Source organism: Chionomys nivalis, chromosome 3, assembly GCF_950005125.1.
Source record: "Chionomys nivalis chromosome 3, mChiNiv1.1, whole genome shotgun sequence".
Lineage (NCBI taxonomy): Eukaryota > Metazoa > Chordata > Mammalia > Rodentia > Cricetidae > Chionomys > Chionomys nivalis.
In genome coordinates, this window is record NC_080088.1 from 61,280,964 (window position 1) to 61,299,152 (window position 18,189).

Here is an 18,189-nt window from a genome sequence, read left to right on the forward strand (position 1 = left end):
GCTAAGGCTGAGCTACAATTAATATTAAGTCTCTGTGTTATTATCTGGGGCTGGAAGTCCAAAGAAAAATCTTACTACAAACCTCTGGATTCTACACATATGTACATACACTTCAACATGTACACACCATTCAACACATGCACCTACTCACATGTGAACACACACGCTCCATTAGAGAATATAAATAAATAAATCGTATTCTCCTGACTCATACATTATAAGAGTTTTAAAGCCAAAAAGTCAATTAGAGCTAAGTGTTTAATTCTGTAAGATACTTACCTAAAAACTCTTCCATAATTCCCATGTACTTTATACACACCATAGAGTCGATCTGCTACTCTCTGAAATATTTAACAGAAATTGGTATTAGGTTGAAGTTATACACAGATTACTTTTTAAAAACCCATATAGTTTTTTTTTTAATATTTATTTATTTATTACGTATACAATATTCTGTGTGTATGCCTGAAGGCCAGAAGAGGGCACCAGACCCCATTACAGATGGTTGTGAGCCACCATGTGGTTGCTGGGAATTGAACTCAGGACCTTTGGAAGAGCAGGCAATGCTCCCAACCTCTGAGCCATCTCTCCAGCCCCCCCCCCTTTTTTTTGAGGCAGGGTTTCTCTGTAGCTTTGGCTCCTGTCCTGGAACTAGCTGTGTAGACAAGGCTGGCCTCACAGAGATCCTCCTGCCTCTGCCTTCTGAGTGCTGGGATTAAAGGCGTGTGCCACCACCGTCTGGCAAAAATCCATATACATTTTTAAGATATGGAAAAAACCAATAATCATGCTTACCAGAAAAGAAAACCACCCTCCAAACCACATGACAAACACAGAACTAGAGCAACCCGACATGTTTACTGTGCTGCCACAGTCCTTTTTAAAAGCAGTTTTTCTGGTTTGCCTTTTTCTTTTTGTTTTGTTGAGACAGGGATTCTTTGTGTAGCCCTGGCTGTCCTAGAACTCACTCTGTAGACCAGGCTGGCTTCAAATTGACAGAGATTCACCTGCCTCTGCCTCCTGCGAGTTAGAACTAAAGATGTACTTTGCCCAGCATGTTAGCACTAGTTTTAATCACAGTACAAGAAGTAGCTGTGTACACAATCAGAGTCCGTAAGCCTCCTTTCCTGTAGCCTTTCCAGGATTATGATGCTGCAGAAAGCATCTCTGAGAGGCACCTTTTCCCCTTCAGACTGTTTCCTTATGAGCAAGTCTGCAGCAGAAGACACGTGACAGCACCATCCTGATTATCCCCTCCCCTCCTGCTGTGGAGAAGTGGACACTGGAAAAGGAAAGAGTCTATGGCGTGCTATTAGATGATGAACTTGAAGATCTGGGCACACACAGATTTTTCTCCTTTGAGTCTCCTAGCAGATTTCAGAGATTCAGAGATTTAAAATTCCTAGCTGGGCCCAGTGGCTTGTGCCTCGGATTCCAGCACTAGAAGGGCAGAGGCAAGTGCATCTATGTGAACTTATGATAATCTGGTCTACAAAGTGAGCCCCAGGCCAGCTAAGTCTACACAGTGAGACCCTGTCTCAAAACAATAAAGACTCCTGATACAAGTGATTTCCAAAGAAGCTGTGTGATTCTCTCCGACCACCCTCTCTCTATGCTGCGAACACCAGATATTATCACATCTATAGACAATTACACAATAAATATTAAATATGATGTCAGTAACTATAATTTACATCTTTAGAATGTTAGCAAAGTAAAGCTCTGTTTTTAGAATATTAACAAGGTTATATTAAAAATATGATTCTGCCTGGAGAAGAGAATACAACAAGAAATAGAACCATGTAGTTGAGTTCAAGTTCTTTCTTTGTTTAAAAGATTTATTTAGGGGCTGGAGAGATGGCTCCGCAGTTAAGAGCACTAGTTGCTCTTCCAGAGGTCCTGAGTTCAATTCCCAGCAACCACATGGTGGCTCACTACCATCTCTAGTGGGGTCTGATGCCCTCTTCTGGCATAAAGGTATATATGCAGATAGAGCACTCATATAAATCTTATAAAATTTTTGTAAAATTTTAATTTTTACTTACATGTATATGTGTTTTGCCTGCATGGACGCCTGTGCATCATGTATATGCAGTCTAGAAGAGGGCATTGAATCCCCTGGAAACAGAGATATAGATGGTTTTGAACCATCCTGTGGGTGCTGGTAACTGAACCTTGGTCTTCCACAATAGCACCAGGTGCTCTCAACCCTCCAGCCCCATGAGTGCAGCTGCTATGTAGAGCTGCGGGACTAGAGTACTCCAAACCTTTATACTATGTCTTTCAGATAAGGACATGACCTCCATCAGGTGACTCTGCTAACCAGGGCAATTCACTGAGTGTCGTTATCTTCCCATCCTTTGCCCATGTATATCTGTGGGTGGCTAAGAGAATGGGCTCCTGAGGCAGATTTACAGTCTCACTCTGGTCTCCACATCTGTCTACTGGGAGGTACTAGAGCCCATTAATTTCACTTGCCTGTTTCGGACTGCGTAAAATGGAGTGACAGGACTGTCTCCACAGGGTCGTTAAGGGAGGCTATCCTAACATGTCTAGCATCACAAGTGCACAAACAATGGTCAAGGAAAAGTATTAGTTTAAATTTCCTTTAGCTCACAGACCAAAACTGACCCTTCTTGGCCCTGAGGCCACCTGCTGTTTAGTAATTCTGTTTACTCAAGTATTTAATTCATACCTAGCTGTAATGTAGCTTTTACCTTTACATTTTTTTAAAGTTATTTATTAAGTGTAGTGAGCTGCGTGAAGCCACATCTGATAATCAGCTCCTAATTATGGCTAAGACCTGACTTATGCTGTGATAAAACTGCTTAGCAAGAAGAGCTCTGGTGTGTTGCGTGTCATCCTTGAGGGACGAGGTAGAGCCGCGACAATTAAGTATATGGTGTTCCACCTGCATGCATGCCTGCAGGCCAGAAGAGGGCATCAGATCTCATTACAGATGGTTGTGAGCCATTATGTGGTTGCTGGGAATTGAACTCAGGACCTCTGGAAGAGCAGGCAGTGCTCTTAACCACTGAGCCATCTCTCCAGCCCCCTATACATGGTTTTAAAATAATTATCCTCAACAGAAAAAATAATACTTCCAACTTTTCCTTCAAGCAGTTTATACCTTGCCACCTGTCTTAAACAGCATCTGAGCTATCTTCTACAGCTGACATTGCCACTAGGAAAAATCCATGGAGTTTCTGTGTGAGTTTTCAAGCCCCCATCCTTGCATCCTGTCACGCTGCTGTGACTGTTCGTGTCTCAGGACCTTTCTCATATTTCAGAACACTATTTTAAAACCCAAGTCAATCAGAAGGTATCACATGGTTCCACTGATATAGTAGAACTTCAACTTGACTCATACTCAAGTGTAATTTCAAAGTAATGAAAGACCTAGAAATTTCACCTCATTGACCAGAAACCCTTTTTACTATTCAGTTCTTGCTCCCAATAGAGAGAGCCACCCACTTCAGTTGACTTTCTTTCTTTCTTTTTTCTTTTCTTTTGCTTTTTTGAGACAGGGTTTCAGTTCTGACTGTCTGGGAACTCATTTTGTAGAACAGGCTGGCCTGGAACTTACAGAGATCCACCTGCCTCTGCCTCCCGAGTGCTGGGATTAAAGACGTGCGCCACCAGTGCCACCACCACCCAACTTACTCTGACTATCTTAGCATTGAAGGAGTCTATTGGGGCTGTGTTGGAACCTTGGTCTTTAGTGAAGTGTACAATTTTATGGGGATGCTGAGAATTCAATTCAGGTCCTCATGTTTGCAGGCTAGGTACTTTTTACCCACTGAGCCGTCTCCACATTCGTAGTTTATCTTACGGTGTCTGTTGACAGAGATGGAGGTCGAAGCCTTGTACATGTTGGTCACACACTTTACCATGGAGCTATATCCCCCAGTCCTACTTTTCTGTACTATCACAGAAAATTTCAAATATTATGAAAGTACGGAAAAGCACAGCTCAGTGGCAGAGCACTTGTCTAGCATTCATGAGGTCCTTTGTTTGAGTCCCAAGACTGAGACAAACAAAGAATATAGAGAAGGACTGGAGAGACGACTCCACAGTTAAGAGCACTGGCTACTCTTCCAGAGGATCGGGTCCAATCCTAGCATCCCATGGAAAAACTCACAATCATCTATTACTCCAGTTCTAGGAGAGTCAACACATGGAAATTTTTTTTTTTTTAGTTTTTTGAAACAGGGTTTGTCTGTAACTTTGAAGCCTATCCTGGAACTCACTCTGTAGACCAGGCTGGCCTCGAACTCACAAAGATCTGCCTGTCTCTTTCTTCCAAGTGCTGGGATTAAAGGTGTGGCCACCACTGCCCACCTATATTTTTTAAAAAATGTATAGAGACCAAAAACATGTACATGTACTTCCTGGCACCCAGCTTCAGTAATTATTATACAGTCAACCTAGTTCCATCTAAAACTGCACCACTATACACTGAGAAGAAATCAATGGGCTCAAATTCTTCAAACTGTTTCTCCTTTTCTTTTTTTTTTAAATATTTATTTATTATGTATACAATGTTCTGCCTACACGTAAGCCTGCATGCCATAAGAAGGCATCAGATATCATTATAGATGGTTGTGAGCCACCATGAACGCTGAGAATTATACTCAGGTCCTCTGGCAGAACAGCCAGTGCTCTTAACTGCTGAGCCATCTCTTCGGCCCCTGTAAGCTGTTTCTAACAGAAAAGCCTTCCCATCTCTCTTAGAAGGCAGTTTGGTTATGAACATACTAGATTTAAATGTAAAACCAGAAAAGCATGGGGACTCAGTGACAAGTGCAGTCTGTAGAAAGTGTCGCCGAGCTCTGGATCACTTACAGCTCTGACTCGAAGGAGATGGGAGATGACCGACTGCAGCTCGTCACTATAGTGCTTCAGTTCAGTAAACCTCCTGCAACAGGGAACAAAGCACCACTCAGGAAAACACGCAGAGTCTGTGCACAAAATAGCAATTCCTGCGAATAATGAAACTCATTCTATTTAACCACATCCTGTCCCTAAACAAGCCAATATCAACAGAAAAATATCATAACATCAAGCAGTATATATACACATACTGAGAGCCAAAGATGCACACTTATTAAATTACATCATGAGACTAAGGCAGAGATAAAAAATCTGTGGGTATGGAAAATTATTTTGAAAACAAAACAAAACAAAAAAACAAGAAAAAAATTCTGGTACTGAAAGTATACTAAATAGCAACCTCAACCTAAATAGCAGTCTGTCCTGGCACTAGTTCTGTAGACCAGGCAGGCTTGCCTCGAACTCACAGAGATTCACCTGCCTCTATCCCCTGCCCCAGGTTCTGAGATTAAAGGCATTGCCACCACTGCCCCACCTAGACTTAAATATCTTATTTTATGTGACTGCTGATGTACACCACTTGCACCCTCAGTGCCCACGGAGGTCAGAAGAGGACATTGGATGCCCTGGAACAAGTTTTATGTATGGTTATGAACCATCATGTGGGTGCTGGGAACTGAACCTGGATCCTCGGGAGGAGTAACAAGCATTCTAACCACTGAGCCATCTTTCCAGCTGAAGACAGCAAGGTTCTAATGTCACTCCGCACACAGACTACAGAAGGCAGCAGGTGGGAAGTCAGTCAATCTAAAGCTTTCTCAAATCCACATCATCTCAATCCTTTCTTTAGAACCGGCTTACACCCTGTGCTCTAGGTTCTACACTTTGTATTATTTCCCAATTTCTTTTTACCACAGTTAACCCATGCCTTTTACTTCTAGTCACCCTTGAAGTTTCTCCCGTGGTCCTCTCTTTCTTCACCTGTGTCTAAGTGTGTGAAGAATCCTGAAATGTCTTAATGATCCTGTAGATAAGAGAGTTTGCCAGGAAAGCAAGAGAACTTGAGTTCAGCTCCCCAGCACCCACATAAAAGTCAGACATGGCCGTCATGTCTGTAACTCCAGCACTGCAGGATGGAGATGGATGGATCCTGGGAACTCACTGGCCAGCTGGGTTACCCAGTGAGCTTCAGGTTCAGTGAGACACAATGTCCCCTTCTGGAACCTGCATGCATATACCATGCACACACACACACAGCTGGGCACGGTGGCTTACATTTATACTCCCTCGGCACTTGGGAAGCTAAAGCAGGTGGCTCACCGTGAATTTGAGGCCAGTGTGGACTACAGACTAAGATCCTATCTTAAACAATAACACTAAAAAACCCAGGACAAGCCCACTACTTGGGAAGAGTGAGCCATAGGTCCAGTGGCACGCAGGGTCTCACAACAGGATCCAGGTGCTGGATACCCTCAGGTTACACTCTAGGAAACGCTGAGTTTGGGTGTTCTTCAGATGTGAGTGCTAGACTCTCAGTCATTTGCTCATCAACCTTTCAATAAATGCATTCATCCCATGACTTGATTGTAAGACTTCATGTTTATGATTATGAATGGTATGTCACCACATCCAAAATTCCTACCCAACCCAGCACTGTCTCCTACACCGTAGATCTATACCAGTCCCTTAACAGCACACTTGTAGTTACTTTTTTTTTTTTTTTTTGGTTTTTCGAGACAGGGTTTCTCTGTAGCTTTGGTGCCTGTCCCAGAACTAGCTCTTGTAGACCAGGCTGGCCTCGAACTCCAGAGATCCGCCTGCCTCTGCCTCCCGAGCTGCTGGGATTAAAGGCGTGCGCCACCACCGCCCGGCTTGTAGTTACTTTCATATCCAAAGCTTGACCTATCTTTCCCTACCTTACCCCAAATCCATTCCACGATCCACAGCAGTCTTACAGTAAAACCTAAGAACTACCTGTATTTTGTCGCCTCTCTCACCCCACACCCTCTCTTATACACCCAGGTTATCTGTTCCACTTCTTAAATATTGCCCAGATCTGTTCATGTTGCACTTGATCTGGCCTTTCTGCTGGTACCTTAGGTCAATATTAGCACCACCATCTATCACCTGGAATTCTCTTACGGCCCAGACTGGCATTCCAGTCTACCTCATACACTCTAATGTACTGCCTACTCTGTTTTGACAATCTTTCTAAAGTCAAAATCTACATAATTTCTTTGGCTTTGTTTCTTTTGTTTTGTTTTTTGAGACATAGTTTCTTGTGTAACAGCCCTGGCTGTCTTGGAACTCGATTTGTAGATCAACCTGGCCTCGAACTCACAGAGATCCACCTGCCTCTGCCTCCCGGGTGCTAGCATTAAAGGTGTGTAGCACTCCCGGGTGCTAGCTAAGGTGTGCACTATTATGTATAGCCTCTATCAAATCTTGTACTGGGGAACCAGGAGCCAGAAATCCTTTATAGAAAGTTTCTCTAGCGTTTCTTGGTCTGACTCCCTAAGGGCCTTTCCTTTTAGGGCAGGTTTAACTATAAAATTCTTTTCTTTTATTTTATTTATTATGTGTACAGTATTCTCAGTATTCTGTCTGCATGTATGCCTGCAGGCCAGAAGAGGGCACCAGATCTCATTACAGATGGTTGTGAACCACCATGTGGTTGCTGGGAATTGAACTCAGGACCTTTGGAAGAGCAGCCAGTGCTCTTAACCGCTGAGCCATCTCTCCAGCCCCTAAATGTGTAGCCCAGGCTGGTCTCGAACTCGTGATCCTCCTGCCTCTGCCTCCTTCAGCAAATCCCACCAGCGTGAGCCACCACAACCAGCAACTATAAAATTCTTAAATATCACAATAGGTTATGAACCATTTCAGAAGACTATAAAATTGTTAGAGATGCAGCCCACCCAAGTTAAGTGAACCAGAGGGCCTTACATCTCAATGACAGAATACCCACAGCACACCAGTTTTACCATCTGATTTCTTTTAAACAGCAGGTAGATAAGGAAGGAAACAGTATCCCCGTGGGATCAATAAGATCATCAGTCAAAGTTAAAATTCTAAACACCCACAGATTGGCCAGCAGAACAAAGCCTGCATCTTCAGAGAAATTAGATACTGGGGGGGGGGGGGGGGGTTAATGGTGAAAAATGAAGACTCCATCAAGCCTTAGGTAGCAGGCAAGAAACAGAGGTGGATTTTCCAGAAATGAGGTCTAGATCCTTTGCCAGTATCAAAATCCATCCAGTACGGTCTGCATATGAAAGCAAGGATAATTGACTTTTAAGGACCTAAGTGACAAGGCTTTGTCAGAGAGACTAAAGCACACACAATGTCAGATTTTCTCCTCTCCCAACACCAAACTTTTTCTTTTTCTTTTCTTTTCTTTTTTTTTTTTTTTTTTGGTTTTTCGAGACAGGGTTTCTCTGTGGTTTTGGAGCCTGTCCTGGAACTAGCTCTCGTAGACCAGGCTGGACTTGAACTCACAGAGATTCGCCTGCCTCTGCCTCCCGAGTGCTGGGATTAAAGGCGTGCGCCACCAACGCCCAGTAACACCAAACTTTTTCAATCCCTGATCAGAAACCAAGTAAATACCGATTCTAGCGTGAGCTTGAGGCTGTCTACACCAGTGCAACCCATTTTGTCTTCTATTCCTTTTGAAAGAGTCCACTGTCATTATAGCCACAGGCTGCCTTTCATCTCCCCTCAGACTGTAACCACTGTGCCCTCTCAACCTGGACAGGTGCTTCCCCAACTAGCTCCCATAGGCTTTTTCTGGATGTTTCTCTTCAGTATGAGAGCTCAAAGGCACAAACCAGTTTGGAGTCAACTGTTGTCAATTTTCTACTGTTCTCTTATTTTCTTACGATTTTTGTCTTCTCCGTCCTATCACAATGAAAGTGTAAAGTCACACGAATTTAAAAGGTTTTCTTTTTTCTTTAAAGATGTATGTATGTATGTATGTATGTATGTATACAGTACAAGCCAGAAGAGGGCACCATATCTCATTACAGATGGTTGTAAGCCACCATGTGGTTGCTGGGAATTGAACTCGGGACCTTTGGAAGAGCAGGCTCTTAACCACTGAGCCATCTCTCCAGCTCCCCCCTTTAAACCAAGCATAATAGAGCACACCTTTAATCCCAGAACCTGGTAGGCAGAGAGAGCGGGTGGATTTAAAGACAACCTGGCTTACTCAGTGAGTTCTAAGACAGCCAGATAGCCTGTCGCCCCGACACACACACACACACACACACACACACACACACACACGCACGCACGCACGCACGAAGAAAGTTTAAAACATTATGTGTGAATGTGTTGCCTACATATATGTGTGTGTACCATGTGTGTGCTTGGTCCTCGCACAGGTCAGAAGAGGGCATGCATGGGGTCCCCCGGAACTGGAGTTACAGATGGTTGTGAGCCACCATGTGGGTGCTGGGTACTGAGCCCAAGTCCTCTGCAGGAGCAGCAAGTGCTCTTCACCCCCAAGTCGTCTCTGTAGGCTGCACTTACACCTCTTGTTTAATCTGTAAATCTACCATCACCTAAAATAAACCCAGAAGAAAAGGCGCTCAATGTACTGTGAGTCTGTGTGACTGTAAGAGTCACAAATGTCAGCGCCCAACCTTCCTCTTTCAGCTTCTGCATTTCCAGTTCCTACTGCCCTGCCTATCCGGGAGCTGTTTTTGATTTGTAATCTTTTCCTATTGATGGTTACTGTGTTTGAGTGAATGTGAGCATGGGTGTGCTACATATGCATGTGAAGGTACAAGACTAGCCAGTCTGTGAACTTCTGGGAGATTTTCCTAACTCCTCCCATCTCACCGTAAAAGTGCTGGGATTCCAGGTGTGCACCATCACATCTGGCTTTTTTGCTTGTTTGTTTGTTTATTGTTTTTGTTTTTCGAGGCAGGGTTTCTCTGTGAAAGAGTTCTGGCTGTCCTGTAACTCACTTTGTAGACCAGGTTGGCCCTGAACTCACTTTTTTTGTTTTTGTTTTCCTTCCGAGACAGGGTTTCTTTGTAGCTTTGGAGCCTGTCCTAGAGCTCACTCTGTAGACCAGGCTGGCCTTGAATTCACAGAGATCAGCCTGTCTCGGCCTCTGGAGTAAGGAGATTAAAGGTGTGTACCACCACCTCCCAGCAAGAATCTCTTATAATGAAATTTAAGGCAATTCAATTTCCTTGTAACTAGACACTCATTTTATACTTTGACAATATTACTGGCTACAACCCATCTAAAATTTGAAAAACCTACAAACAATATGGATAAATAAAATCCAGTAATTCAAATAATCTTGTAAAGCCAAAAGAAAATAAATTCAAATGACAAAATCTTTTTCATTATATTAATAAGCATTTAATAAAAAACTAATTAGTGAAACATTAATGCTAAAGTATCAACAAAAATAACAGATCCCTTAAGGAATATACATCCACCAATGTCACAAACTTAGCCTGTTTCTTTTAGAGTAACATAATTTTCCTTCTAATCTACAAAACACCTATTATTTACCATACATGTCATTTTAACACTTATGAAAACCTCAATGGGACCTGAATGAAAGAAGTCAATTTAAAAGGTAACCTATTATTTGGCACGACATTCTTTAAAAGGAGAAACTAGCCAGACAGTGGTGGTACACACCTTTATCTCCTGTACATGGGAGGCAGAGGCAATTAGATCTGTGAGTTTGAGTCCAGTTTGGTCTGCAGAGTGAGTTCCAAGACGGCCAGAGCTGGACAGAGAAACCCTGTCTTGAAATAAACAAACAAAAAACTATAGAAACAGTAAAGCTAGAAAGTTACTTGAGCTGGAAGGAGCAGAGGACTTTAGGACATCTACCTGTTCCATCTTTTCTACATGATGCTGTTCATCCCAAACCAGGTCCTGTCCCAGCAACAAACTCTGTCCACCCAGTGCTCTGCGTGAGAGGTGGAGAATCAGAGTCTGGGGAAGAAACAGAGGGTTTTCTATGCTCGATGCTCAGTGTTGCTGTGAACCTGAACTTGCTCTAAAAAATGCCATGAACAAACAATGCTTGAGGGTGTATAATAGCATAGACAGGTAGTCCTAGCACTCAGAAGGTGCAGACAGGAGGACCAGGAGTTTAAGACCAGTTTGGGTCACATAGGATCTCAAAACAACAAAATGGAGATAAGTATGGGTGCGGATCCTAGTAGCACTCATAGACATACACATAATTAAAAATAATAAAAAAACAGAAACAAAAGCTCAATGGTTATCATTATCACTTCCTAATTACCAAAATCTTAGAAATATTCGTTTATATTTTATATTCAAAGTTAGTGATAAAAGTCAAGAAGGCCTACAGATTTAGCCTGGTGGCAGAAGGCTTGCTAGCATGCAAGAGGCTCTGTGTTCTATCCCTACCAGAAAACAAGCAAAACAGAGTCATAATGTTACCAATGTCAGTTTATAAATTACAGTTAGGCATGACAGGTTATCAAACACTCAAACTATAAGAACTTAGCTGACACTGATTAGTGCTGAAGGACTCACTAGAGGAATCCTAATCCATCTGTATCTACGTCAGGAGCTGCAACTACAAACCATCTCTAGCTGAAGCCCGCTTCCTGTAAAGAAGCGTTGTAAGGAAGAGGCTGGCCCATCCACCAGACTCAGAGTGAGCACAACCTAAATCTCTAGGATCTGTCTTACCCCAAGATGTCATGTTGCCAACTCCACCATCCAGTACAGAAATGCTCTCAAGAACACCAGACTGACGGTCACGAAGTCAAGGACTTGTGCAAGCACAGCAAGCACCTCAGGACCCTAACACTGTGCATTTGCCCTCAGTTTTGTTGGCATACAAACTAGACTGTTATTATACATAAATAATACATCATTTTCTTAAACTGTGCACATTTGATAAGCGTTCACACAAGAAAAGCTACAGGAAAGGACTTTTCTCATTTTTCTGGTATCTTCAACATTTAATCAATGTTTCTAGAAAAAAAAAGCAATGATCTAATTTTCTATAACTTCAGACACAACCTTAACCTCAAATTACCAAACTTCAAAATCAGTTTTAGACTTTAAAAAGGTTTCACTAAATGTAAATTATTATTAAAAATATTTAGCAAACTAAGTGCATACATTCAGAAATGAAAAATGAAATAGATTGATAGGCACCACTCAAAACAACATTGTAAACTGTGATTAAAGCAAAGCCTTACTTGTCTGGGTTTTTCACTCTGAATGTTGCATTAAGCGCTTTTAACCTGGAGTCTGCCTGGAAAAAATAATTTGTTGACTTAATACAATTACATTTCAGGGTATAAATTCAAACAGCTTTACTTTCCCTTCAGAATTAAAGTGCTCAAATATGTGGATTTTTTTAATCATTTGTTATAAGCATAGTAAACATATTGAAAAAGAACAGCTTCTTTTGAGAACAGCACACAAGCATGTTATAAATCAGAATGAGTATGTGGCCTTCAGTGATTTCAAAGCTAACAACCACTAACACCAATGCACCAGTAATGACAACAGCTCTGCATTATCTCCAAGCCAAGAAAAGCGATGACCTGCCTAGGCAGGCTGTGAACCTGCTGCTTTATGGAGATCCTGTGTGTTCTGAGCATACTTCTCAGGTGGAATCCAAACCACATGGGCCTTCATTTTTCTTGTTATCATAATGTCTCAGAAAAAGAAAAAAATGAAAATAGCTACATTAAATTAGTGCTATGCTAAATAAAGCAAGCTAGATGGCATCACATTACTAAAGACATCCCTTTTTTGGTTTTTGAGATGGGTCTCACGTAGCTCAGGCTGGCCCTAAACTCCTCACCCTGTTGTTCTAGCTCCCTAGCATAGGGTTTCAGGTGTGAGACAGTGTGGTGCCCGGCTTACAAAACAACACATCTTCTTAACTTCACTTATTTCTAGGTAATTGTTCTCTAAGAAGAGACAGAGAGGTAAATACTAAATAGGAATTTCATTGCATGAGAATCCTAATTTTTTACGTAAACAGAAATGAAAAAAAACTGTGTCAAGCATGGTGGTACATGCCTTTAGTCCAGCACTTGGAAAGTAGAGGCAGTTCAACCTCTGTGAATGCTAACCCAACCTGGTCTATAGTGAGTTCCAAGACAGCTAGTGAGGATTATGTAGAGAGATCCTGTCTCAAAAATAAAACAAAAAGATGGTGATATGCACCAATAATCACAGCACTTGGGAGGCAGAGGTAAGCGATCACTGGGGCCAGTCTGGTCTACTAAGTTCAAGGTTAGGCAGAACTAAGCAGTTTGTCTCCAAGAACAAAAAACAAAAACATCCACAAAACCAAACCCAAACAAACAAACAAAAACCGCAAACCAGGGTGCTAAAGAGATAGCTTAGCAGTTAAGAACACTTGCTGTTCTGACAAAGAGCCTGGGTTCACAGTTCCCAGCACCCCTATGGCAGCTCAAAACTGCCTGTAACTCCAATTTCAGAGGATCCCATGCCCTCTTCTAGTCGCCATGGGCACTAGGTATGCATGTGGTACACATACATACAAAATACAAATGTAAATCTTAAAAAAAATAATCTTTAAAAAAAAATAAATGTAGTTTGGCTTTTTAAAAATATCTCTATCCTCATGAAGACTTTATATTATTCCAATTTCCAACCCACAATTACAAATACTCTCAATTAACACAACAAAGTAAACCAAAACCAGCAGGATATCTGAGTTACTCCGATAAGAAAATAGGAACCAATAACAAATGAGCTCTTTCATATACTCAGTGCCCACAACTCCAGAGTCAGGGATCTGCACAGTTGGCCAATGAACACCGAAAAAGCTTAAAGATTTATTCCTTTTATTTTATGTGTATGAGTGTTTTGCCTGTGTGTATATATGTGTACTACATACATACCTGGTGCCCAGAAGCCAAAAGACTCGTACTGGAGTTACATATAGCTACATGGTAGCCACCATGTAGGAGCTGGGAAAAGAACCCAGGTCCTCTGCAAAATTAGCAAGTGCTCTTTTTTTTTATTATTAAATATTTATTTATTATGTATACAATATTCTGTCTACATGTATGCCTGCAGGCCAGAAGAGGGCACCAGACCTCATTACAAATGGTTGTGAGCCACCATGTGGTTGCTGGGAATTGAACTCAGGACCTTTGGAAGAGCAGGCAATGCTCTTAACTGCTGAGCCATCTCTCCAGCCCTAGCAAGTGCTCTTAATTGCTAAGCCATCTCTTGAACCTCTCAAATCTCACTTTAAAATAAATAAATACATTTATTTCTTTATTCATGGGGGAGGGGTTGCTTACATGTATGTCTGGCAAGTCAGTGCACTATGTACATGCTTGGGGCCTGGGGAAGCCAGAAGGCAGGAACGGATCTCCTGGAACTGGGTAAAGATGGTTGTTAGCTACCACTTGGGTACTAAAGGCGAACAGCCAGTGCATCTCTCCAGTCCTCTCAAATCTCAACTTTTGTTTGGTTTTTCAAGACAGGGCTTCTCTGTGTAGTCCTGGCTGTACTGGAACTAGTTCTGTAGACCAGGCTGGCCTCGAACTTACAGAGATCCACCTGCCTCTGCTTCTTAAGTATTAGGATTAAAGGGATGTACCACTATTCCCAGCTTCAGAGCCTGTCCTGGAACTAGCTCTTGTAGACCAGGCTGGCCTCGAACTCAGAGATCCGCCTGCCTCTGCCTCCAGAGTGCTGGGATTAAAGGCATGCAACACCAATGCCCAGCTCTCTCTTCTTTTAAGATCTATTATTTATCTATTATGTATACAAGGTTTTGTCTACATATATGCCTGTATGCCATAAGAGGGCACCATCTCTTATCATAGATGGCTGTAAGCCACCATGTGGGTTCTGAGACTTGAACTCAGGACCTCTAGAAGAGCAGCCCCAACCTCCGAGTCACCTCTTAGACCCCAAATCTTACTTTCTGATCCCGCAATCTTTTTCTTTTTTCTTACTTTTAAACCTTTCCTTACCAAACATACCTAGCAGAATAGGTCCATCGCCACTGCTCACTTTAAGATCACACAGAAAGAGGAGATGCTTAAAATGGGACCAAACCAGAGAGTTCTCTGAAGCAACTCTGAAGAGTTTCCTAGCCCACGCAAAGCTGACAGGTTACTTTGCACCCACCCAGCTCTCCACTCAACACCCAAAGATGCCCCTAACCTAGTGCTGTTTATAGCACCGCATACTTCTCCTCTAAAGCAGGATTATCTGAGATCATGCTGTATGTGTTTCTTGACTGTCCATTTGTGTTTCACAAAGCTGCACACTCTGAATGCACACTGACTCTGGAGCAGCACAAAGGCTGCGTGGCAACACTTTTAGCGTTTTCTCTATTTTCTCTTAAACCTTGCCAAAGAAACTAACTACCCAGCTTGGGTTTCTCTCCCTAACTGTTCTTTGCTGACCTTAGGGTTGGTTCCACTGCAGATCACCTATCCTTCAGATCTTGACTCAAAAATCATCTCTTCAAGGGAGACTGTATTAGGTCAGTTTGTGCCCCTTGTTCCTGTCTTAGTAACAGTGCCCTCTATACTGCACACCCAGTATACATACTCTATACAACACAAAGAGTCAGTCTGGATAACAAATTCCATGCACACTTTTCTTGAGTCAGGGTCTCCTCATATGTACAGCCTGGAGTGGTTTGGAACTCATGATCCCCCTGCCTCAGCTAGGATGAGAACTGTGAGCAGTGAGAGCTGAAGTTCCTGGGGGGCTGGGGGATTCCAGCTCTATGTTGAAGATTGTGCAGACTGATGAAAACTTCATGACTATGCAGAGCTAGAATGTTACAGGTTGACAGCCAAAGTGACCTTGGACCTTCGGTCCCTTCACTAGGCCTTTATCACTAGCTGGGGTAACTGACCTAACTTCTGACTATTAGGTAGGAACAGATTCTTAGCAGACCTCTAGCTTCCACCAACCCAAAGGCTAAGAATGCTATCAAAAAGCATCTGAAGGAAAAAAAAAAAAAAAAAAAAAAAAAGCATCTGAGTGCTACAGCAATGCTCTCCTGGCTTTGCCGTAACCTGCCCACCTGCTGTCCCCACCCATGTGTGTTGTAAAAGCAGTAATGTATTTTGTTCTGTCCATGGAGTTCATGCACCCTCCACAGCACAACCCATCACTCTAGACAACCCAATTCTGTGTTTCCAGGCCATGCTTGCTCACGTGGGCCTTAGAATACTTTCTTGTTATTCCCTTTTGGGAAAGAGTTGTGCTTTGTGTTGCTAGCCACTGCCTGACTGACTCATCTTAAAGTGACTCCAGAAAACAAACCCTACTGGCTCATTAACAACATAGTCTACTCCTCTTGTGCTGCTTTTCACAATTGAAAGAAATTTTTCCCCCCCGCTGGGTTTCTCTGTGTAGCCCTGGCTGTCCTGGAACTCACTTTGTAGACCAAACTGGCCATGAATTCAGAGATCCACCTGCCTCTGCCTCCTGAGTGCTGGAATTAAAGGAGTGCACCACCTGTGAACCAGCTTCAATGTATTTTCTAGATGATTTATCCCTTCTTAACACATGTCCCACTCCTTAAGAACAGGCCAGTCACGGTCTGCACAGCACTTAGAGCAGCAAGTACCTCACATTCTGCAGGTACCCAGACTGTGGAATCAGAGGCTAGCAGAGGGCCACACCTTGTCTCTGGCATTCCTTCTTCCAAGCAAAAAGAAGGGTTCCAGATTCTTCTGAATCAGCCTCTATTCATTAAGACCTGGGCAATACAAAGGTGAGCATTCTCATGACGCAGTTAACTGACTGAAGACCATCTTACTCTGCACCGAACTACTTTGTGTTCATTACTCTAGGGACAAACCCTGGGCTCTCTTTCCACAGATTCACACACCATGAGTATTTAAATAAATACTCCAAACATGAAGCGGGGCTTGAGAGGGCTGAAAGTATGGCAGCAAACCATGTTACATCCATCTGAACATCGCAGAACCCTGTGTTGCCTAACTGTAGCTTTCAGTGATCAGATGAACTAATTGTTAGATATACAACCTTATTATAAATTAAATGTGACCCTATGTGTGTGTATATACACCTATCGACGTATGTATACAGTGTCATATATTAATACATGTGTATATACTTGTGCATTGTGAGGCTGTCCAAAAACATCTCATTTTTTTCATGGAAGAAAGACTTGAAAAAGAATTCATAATAAAATAATAAATAAGTTTCTGAAATATCTCCTACTTTCAACATGTGACATTTTGAATTATTAATTTTATGTATTATATTAAATATAACCTTTCAAATACTTTATAAAAGAAAACCTCAAGTTTTAAACCACAAGATTATACAAATACAAAACGTTACTTAAATACTTTAAAGCCATCTGCCCAAAATATTTAAAGGACCCTGTTAACAGCACATTCTAGAATAACAGACACACTTGAGAGTTATCTCAAAACTACCAAACGGGGACAAAACTGAGTACGAGAACAGATAAATAAGTAAAGACTAATGGTCAAATCAGTGACTAAATATCTGCTCATATACAGAAAATTCATGCAAATAACTTGATATTAGTCTTATCTTTCCTCATTCACTTGTAATATATTTTAGAGTATTTATCAGAAAATGTTTCAAATTATTTCAAATCCATCCCTAAACTTACAACTTTCCTCTAAGGACCACCAAGTGCTGAATTAACAATCAAGAAACTGGTATCTGCTAATAAAATACCCAACTAGTTAAGAGTCAGTTCATGACAGAATCAAACACTTGATTACATTTCCTGTTTATTCTGTGCCGAATTTCAAATTCCTATATGCCAATGTCTGAAGCTCCAGGAGTTGTTTGTTTTTTGTTTGGCTGGTTTGTTTTTAGACACTGAGTTTCAGGTAGCCCAGGCTATCTTCAAACTCACACAAAGATGAAGATGACCTTCAATTTCTAATCCTCTCCACTTCCCAAGGAATTTCACTATTTACCACTAAGCCTAGCCTGAGGTGTTTTTAAATTACTGAACGTAGTTTGTTCTTGTCTAGGTGTACTATGTTGAACTGATTCATCATTTACCACCTTTTTTAAAGAGTTTTTTTCAAGAGAAGGTCTCACTATGTAGCTCTGGGTGTCTTGGAACTCACTATGTAGACCAGATTGGCCTCGAACTCATAAAGACCCACCTGCCTCTATTCCCCATGTTGGGATTAAAGGTATGTGCTAGTACACCTGGCTATTATTTACTATCTTTTTTAAAAAAATATTTACTTATTATGTATACAATATTTTGTCTGTGTGTTTGCCTGCAGGCCAGAAGAGGGCACCAGACCTCATTAAAGATGGTTGTGAGCCAACATGTGGTTGCCGGGAATT

At 41.9% G+C, this 18,189-nt stretch overlaps 1 protein-coding gene across 1 annotated transcript in view; it reads right to left on the minus strand.

The window, feature by feature from the left end:
* Snx4 (sorting nexin 4) overlaps positions 1-18,189 on the minus strand; it is a 55,069-nt gene that overhangs the window by 14,349 nt on the left and 22,531 nt on the right. The window contains exons 6-8 of the mRNA XM_057765665.1: positions 12,051-12,106; positions 4,846-4,918; positions 280-341 (exon numbers count right to left, since the gene is read on the minus strand). Of these exons, the coding sequence (XP_057621648.1) occupies positions 280-341; positions 4,846-4,918; positions 12,051-12,106 (191 nt within the window). The remainder of the gene's footprint in view (positions 1-279; positions 342-4,845; positions 4,919-12,050; positions 12,107-18,189) is intronic.